This window comes from Benincasa hispida, chromosome 10 (genome assembly GCF_009727055.1).
Source record: "Benincasa hispida cultivar B227 chromosome 10, ASM972705v1, whole genome shotgun sequence".
Classification (NCBI taxonomy): Eukaryota; Viridiplantae; Streptophyta; class Magnoliopsida; order Cucurbitales; family Cucurbitaceae; genus Benincasa; species Benincasa hispida.
The window spans coordinates 16,595,621-16,602,961 of NC_052358.1; the positions used below are offsets into that span (position 1 = coordinate 16,595,621).

The 7,341-nt window shown below is 36.8% G+C and overlaps 2 protein-coding genes across 2 annotated transcripts; one reads left to right on the plus strand and one right to left on the minus strand.

Annotated features, from left to right (window-relative positions):
- The first annotated feature begins 24 nt into the window (after positions 1 to 24).
- LOC120088392 (probable pyridoxal 5'-phosphate synthase subunit PDX1) lies at positions 25 to 1,449 on the plus strand. The gene has a single exon (XM_039045654.1). It carries the CDS (start codon positions 106 to 108, stop codon positions 1,042 to 1,044), a length of 939 nt encoding a protein of 312 aa, XP_038901582.1. The 5' UTR covers positions 25 to 105; the 3' UTR covers positions 1,045 to 1,449.
- A 500-nt stretch (positions 1,450 to 1,949) lies between these two features.
- LOC120088393 lies at positions 1,950 to 4,896 on the minus strand. The gene is made up of 5 exons (XM_039045655.1): positions 4,548 to 4,896; positions 3,965 to 4,320; positions 3,492 to 3,587; positions 2,607 to 2,666; positions 1,950 to 2,523 (listed from the first exon to the last, which is right to left on the minus strand). The coding sequence occupies exons 1-5, from the start codon at positions 4,648 to 4,650 to the stop codon at positions 2,326 to 2,328; spliced, it is 813 nt and encodes a 270-aa protein (XP_038901583.1). The 5' UTR covers positions 4,651 to 4,896; the 3' UTR covers positions 1,950 to 2,325.
- Between the last annotated feature and the right edge of the window lie 2,445 nt (positions 4,897 to 7,341).

Consider the following 7,341-nt stretch of genomic DNA (forward strand, 5'->3'; position numbering starts at 1 on the left):
ATATATTAACACCTCTCTCTTAAATATTGATATTCTTTTTTTCTAAATCAATTTTCAATTAACCTCTCCTCTCTTTCTCCTTCTCTTCTTCTTCTTTTTCCATTAATGGCGGACACTGGCGTAGTCACCGTTTACGGAAATGGTGTCATTTGTGAGGCTACCAAGAAATCTCCCTTCTCCGTCAAGGCCAGTTTGGCCCAAATACTTCGCGGCGGCGTAATTATGGACGTCGTTAATGCTCAGCAGGCTCGAATCGCTGAAGAGGCCGGTGCCTGCGCCGTCATGGCCCTCGAGAAAGTTCCCGCCGACATTAGGGCTCAAGGTGGAGTCGCTCGCATGAGCGATCCTCGATTAATCAAGGAAATCAAGCAAGCCGTGACCATCCCTGTCATGGCCAATGCTCGAATTGGTCATTTCGTCGAAGCTCAAATCCTTGAAGCCATCGGCGTCGATTACATCGACGAGAGCGAGGTTCTGACTCCAGCTGATGATAAGAACCACATCAACAAGCATAATTTTCGGATCCCCTTCGTATGTGGATGCCGAAATTTAGGGGAAGCGCTACGCCGAATTCGCGAAGGCGCGGCGATGATTCGTACCAAAGGCGAAGCCGGAACTGGAAATATTGTCGAGGCTGTTCGGCATGTGAGGTCTGTGATGGGAGACATTAGAATGCTGAGGAATATGGACGATGATGAAGTTTTCTGTTACGCAAAGCGAATTGGGGCACCGTATGACTTGGTGATGCAGACCAAACAGCTCGGCCGGCTGCCGGTGGTACATTTCGCAGCTGGAGGAATTGCAACTCCGGCTGATGCGGCGATGATGATGCAATTGGGTTGCGACGGAGTATTCGTCGGCTCCGGCGTGTTCAAGAGCAGCGATCCAGAAAAACGGGCTAGGGCTATTGTAAGAGCCGTAACGCATTACAGCGATCCTGATGTGCTTGCAGAGGTGAGCTTTGGATTGGGTGAACCCGTGGCCGGAATTAACCTCAGCGATGGCAATGTGAATGTTGAGAGGTATGCAAATCGGTCGGAGTAATTTGGGTTTCTTCTTTTTCGTTTGTGAATCAGATCAGAGGCTCAATGATCCGATTTCCAGGAAGGTGATCTTCTTGAAATCTTGAAGTTTAGTAATCCTTATAGCTTTATATGATCCATTTGAGTAAATTTGTTATCTCTTTCGTTTCTTGAGGAGATACCAATAAACATATTCGTAATATGAGTTATTTTTGTCAATAATTATGTGTTTTCGTATGTGGGGCTTTTTTCTTTTTCCTTTTTTTTTTTTTTTGGCAACTTTCATGTTTTAGGATTGAGTTTTAGAATGAATGGTTTTGTTGAACCATGATTATATTACTGAATGATTAAAGCCACACAGAAAATTTGTAAATTATGAGTGTGATTTATCTTTGATGCGTGAAAAGTTTTCATCTTTATCCATCAAGGGAAGCTTTCTTTGCTGTTTTATGTCTTTTTCGTATGGTTCTATTAACACCATCTCTTGCAATCTTAAAGATTGATCGACAATGGCAAAACCAATATTAAAAATGCATATGCTTCATCAGGTTTATAGTCAAGTGTCCCTTGTTATTATGAGTCCTTGATCGGTATATTGAACATACATAGAATTAGACCAAATGTATTGTTATACTTAGACAACTTAAGCATAGTTCAATACACAAATTTTAAAACCGAGTTCCCCAGGTCCTTTGCTCGAACACTTTCGGCTTTGAACAATGCAGGGAAGGGGAAAACAAACAATAAAAATCATGGATCGGTTAAAAATCGTTGGATGTCGATGTTAGGGCATTCAAAATCAAATGCAAATGAATAGTGTGAAAATTTTCACACCATGATTGGTAGCACAGTGCAGCTGTTAGAAGGGATTATGAAAAATATTTTTCAACAAGGCCTGGAGAAGATTTGAATTAAAATCTTCTAATCTTCAGTTAATACGCCATTTTATTCTGCCTAACATGTCAATGGAGTAACTAATCCCATTTTCTGTTTAGAACTAACAACCTGCTCCAATTTCTAGCTGATGAGTTAACTCACCTTTACATAATATAAGGCAAAAGAAAAACAAACACACAAATTAGAGTAATTGCCTAATTGGCTTCCAACCAGAGAAGCAATATATAAAACAAAATTTTAGAATGTCTCGATGAAAGACTGACTATGGAGTTTCTGCAATATCTTCCTGGTTGCAACAAATTTGCAGGATGGATTCTGGGGGCTTGAAGTATGATGATAACTTCGAAGAAAGGCAAGGGTGAGGGAGGGAAATAATTCACATTCACGACCATCTAAAAGCACGGTTTTATTTGAGCGGGCGTCCTCCATCTGCATCGGTATTATCGTCGGGAACTTCATACGCAAAGTCCGTATCAAGATTCTCCATGCTTTTGCCAAAAAGGAATGATTTGGTTCCCATTGTTGTGAAGGGCATTAAGCCAAATGCTCGTGCAGTTTTGATCTCGCGTGCAACTTTCCTCTGTGCCTTGGCACTGATACGTGTCTGCAAATTGTTGAAGTGATAAAATACAATGAAGGTTGATGACTCGATTTGTTCGAAACATGATTTTTGTACAAAAAGTTTACCTTGCTCCTCTTGTGAATGATCCCAGCTTCGGTTATAAAGTTCGCCAAAAATCTAACATTCTGCAAACAACTACTCGTTAAATATGCCTACAGCAGCGGTAAAATATGATTTAACTCCCATCAAGTGTTTTATTTGCTTGGACAGGTACTCCATATTATAAATAAACTTCCTAAATAGAGCTATGGACAACACTAAATTTCAATGCCCACAAAGACTAAATTATGGGAAGACTATTTTTGGTAGCACTGAAAATAATAGTAATAATCCTATAACCAGATAATGTTACAAACGAGCAACTTTTCTCTCAGAGGCCATTGCATGATCTTACCAATTGAAAAATACAACCGCACACTGTCCAGATCAGAAACTCGTGAATTGATTAACGGCAATTTATATAAAAAGTTTGATGGTCCATGGCTACTGATGACAATACTACACTATGTCTATTATGACAGACCAAATTTCAAACCAAACGGCTTCTACTGTTCTAGGATCGGACAGTTTTGATAAAAACACAGATGTGCACACTCCCTGCCACTTCTTAAATGGAACTGTGCAGAAAACCAGAAGTAAACAACCCTATTCCAACTTGTCGCTTCTTATACTTCAAAATTTCTGAACTGCTCAAATTGACTAGATTTCTTTCTAAACCTATGTCCCTTCTTTTTTTAGTTCATACGCTACGATACTTAATAGATGAGAAGTTCATACCATAAGACATTCATATTCAACTATGCAGCTACGGGAGACGATTGCAACGGATCAAAAGGTATATTAGTGTTACCATACCACTAATTTCAATCATGTTTTAGTCCTAGTCCCATAATGAAATGAGACAGTGGATTAGTAAAATGGCAAGGTAAACGAAATTCAGGAATGCTCACCCTGAAATCAGCTTTTCTTAAGGCCTCCTCCGTTGTCACCTGAAACTCGACCCTTTTGGAAGGTTTACGTACACCTGGCTTTGTTAGATCCAGATCCTGTATACATTCAAAAGTACTTAGAATAATGGTAACATAACACAAAATCATCTACAAAAGGTGCAGAGAGGTACCAAGCACCCTAAAATGATAATATAGTGAAGTTCATATCCATCACAGATCATCCAATCCGAGTGTAACCATCCAGACACAGTTGGCCATAAAATTCACCTAGCATGCATCTTAAAGAAAAGATGGATTGGTTCTAGTAAAAGTGAATCTTTAGGTGATGTAATCATAAATTTTATATGGTAATGAGTGCCTGGCTATGCTCGGATTGGCATCACGTAATCACAGTGTAATAAAAAATAGAAGCTATGAACAATAAATGTAAGTTCTTAACAAGTATAAGAAAAATTAGTTGCTCAGCTACATGCCTTGATTTCGTATGTTGATCCAGGCTTAAAAGACATATCTGCTCTGAAAGTATAATTATCTTGTGCAATTTCCTCGGGATCATACTCAAAATAAGTGGAAGCTTTCTTCAACTTGCCATCCATCCCATCTGACAGCGTGGTAAGATCATCTTCCAGACCATGCAACGCATGAAAATTGTTTCCTCCACTCGGTCTCGAACCTATTCTTTCACGAGGTTTGCCAAGTCTATCAAGCTTCTCAAAGAAAGCATCATTTCCGGAATCGCCCATAGAAACGCCCCCAAATATCCGATGTTCGAAGTCATCAATAGACTCAAACGAATCAGGTTTTCCCTTATCATTATCAAAGCCACTATCTGTATAAAAGTTTTAAACACGAAAGTTGTAAAATACATGCCCTGAAGCACATTATCATTCATACAACCAAACGTGAGGTTCGTAAGACCAATATCCAAACAGAACACATTTGAGCAACATTAGCCTAGAATAAACCTGATGAATTTCCCCCAAAGTCGAAACGAACTTCAGCAATCACAGTATAAATCATAAATTCATGGATTCTCCAAAACAAGTGAGAAATTACCACGAGCGGCGTTTGTGGAAAGGTTTCTGAGCACAGAAGGTTGCTTTAATCTCCGAGATAAGCCACCGCCAAGGGTTCGCAGAGCAACCTGAACGGTTCTCATTTCGCAACAGAACGAAGAAGTAGCAAAGCCTGGAAAGAGTGAAGACTTACCTTTGGAGTTTGGACTCACAGCCACTGACCTGAGATTAAACAGAGAAAGACAGAGATGTAGACGAGAGAGACGGAGGGAGATCGACGGAATGGAATGAAAGAGCCGCCGTGGGGAGATCGACGGCGAGGGAACGAAGTCGCAAGCGGTGAGGTGAGGGAGGTAAGAAGATCGACACGGAGGGGAGTGAAATCGGCAAAGGTGAGGAGGCAGACTGAAAGGAGGGAAATGGGCCGTAGAGGCCCAACAAGACACCTTGACTTAGGCCCAGGTGGCCCAAACGCTACCTACAAAAGTCGAGTCAAAAGGCCCAAGGTCAAATGACCATCTTGGGCTCGCCCGTGTGATTTATGCTTCCATCAACAACAACATGGTGGAAGATCTAGTGCTGACAACGGGATCTTGCCGTAGCAAATTTTAACTTTTCATTCGAAAAAAATACCAAAACAATTTATATAGATAAGATTTTACTATCTTATTAAGAAAGATTATTAATTACACTTAAATTAAAACTGTCTAAAATTATCAACATACCTTTAATCGATTGAAAAAATGTGACAATAAATTTCAAATTTGAACCTTCATCAACTGGCTCACTTTTTCCAGAAGTAAAAGTCATTCTCGCATCAATCATTTCAAACATTGAATGAATAACCAAAATCTTTCAACTACCCAAACCCAAAACAAAACCAAAAGCTCTTCACTACCCCACTATAATCTCAAAACAAATCTAAAATCCCCTTCGATTACCCGACTACTCCATTGATATTTAGAACCTTCATAAGAAAGATCTACAATTCGAGAGTGAAATTGTTGATTAGTGGTGTTCTGATTGTTCTTTTGAGGGTTTTAGTATACAACCTTCCAAACACCAAAATGCATGCATTAGGACTTCAAAGACAAAACGAAGTTCTTAAAATCTACAAATTAACCAAGAATGACTTATGGCGAGAAAGGTAACTCATACATTCCTTTCTCATTAAATCAACATCGTGTTGCCAAATGTATTCAAAAGAAAATCAAGGGAGGGATTATAAAGAAATCGGAGAAGAGGGGAAATATCTATCTTAGATATTTTAGAGATTCAAAATACAAAAGTTGAAAAGAGTTTAGATCATATTAAATTAACAAAAGGATTAAAATATGTGTTTGCAGTGAAAGAAATCCCAATAAATTGAAATTTATGGTAATGGTTATTTTCATCCCACCTACCATTGAACAAATTCCCTAATTGTAGAATAGCTATAGCAAGTTAAAGGACAGATTAAGAACGATGAAATAATGAAAGAACTAATGATCAGTTGATTCAAAGTTTATTACGGTCATTTATAGCCTTATTTCATGAAATATGAGGCTAATTTTGTTGATAAAAACAATGGTTCGTAACACTATATTTAATGTTAAAAAATTGAGCCTTCAATTTTGTATAAGTGTTAAAATTGGACCTCAAGTTTACATAATTATATAAATATCACTTGGAAGTTTAATTTCTACAACATTATAACTTCGAAGGTTAAATTTTAATATTCGTAGAAGTTTGAGAGTCTAATACTTTCAATTAAATATTTGAGGGTATAATTGCAACTTTCATCATACTTAGAGGTGATTTTTATAAGTTGTTATTTTTTTTAATTTTCATCCCATCTTCTTTCTCCTTTTTATTTCTCATCTTCCTCTATTTGAGTGATATGTACTTCCTCTTTTTGAATTATATTCATAAAATTTTATTTCATACGATATTTATTTTCAAATATAAAACTTAATATAAAAAAAACTGACATGTTAATAAACTTTCTACTTTCATGTCCATGAATGTTCGAGACTACATATTCTACATTAGTTGACTTTTAGTACTATTAACCTCAATATTAGGAAGTCGATTTTCCACCTTATGTATTAAAAAAAAATGAAATGTTTATAATTATAATAAAATCTTAGTTACAAACACTTAGATAAAAGTAAAAATTTAGTTCTTGAATTTTAGCTAGTAACGACTTAGTCCATGTACTCTCAAATTTGTAACAATTTAGTCCACGTCCTCTTAAATTTATAACAATTTAGTCCCTAAGATTTGATAAATAACAATTTAGTACTTCAAAATTAAGTGTCAACTTTATCGTGTAATGACTTAATCTTTATACTTTATAAAAATATTGATTCCTGATCAATTTATGGGAAATAAATTTTAATAATATTTTTATAGTAAGAACTAAATCGTTATAACTAATAAAATATATAGACTTAAAAGATTAATTTGTTAAAAAATTTAGGATATAAGAATTAAATCATCGTCAAACTAAAGTATCGAGAGTAAATTATTTTATTAAGTTAAGAACAAAAGTGATTTTTGGTTTTTTCTTTTTCTTTTTTTTTCTTTTGTATATTTTTATCGTGGACCCTACTATTATATTTATTTAGCATTTAAATTTTCGACGCCGGTTTCAGCTTCTCAGTTCTCAGACTAAGGTCAACATTGGAGGGCGCTGCGCTTCAGCTTTGTCGTTAAGGAACTTAATCTGAACCGTCGATCGCCATGTCCCCAAACAAACACTGATCGTCGGATAAACTCTATCCCCCGCACCAAAGACCAAGAACACTATTTTGGCGGCTTCTATATACCCGTTTATATTTCTTGATTGATAA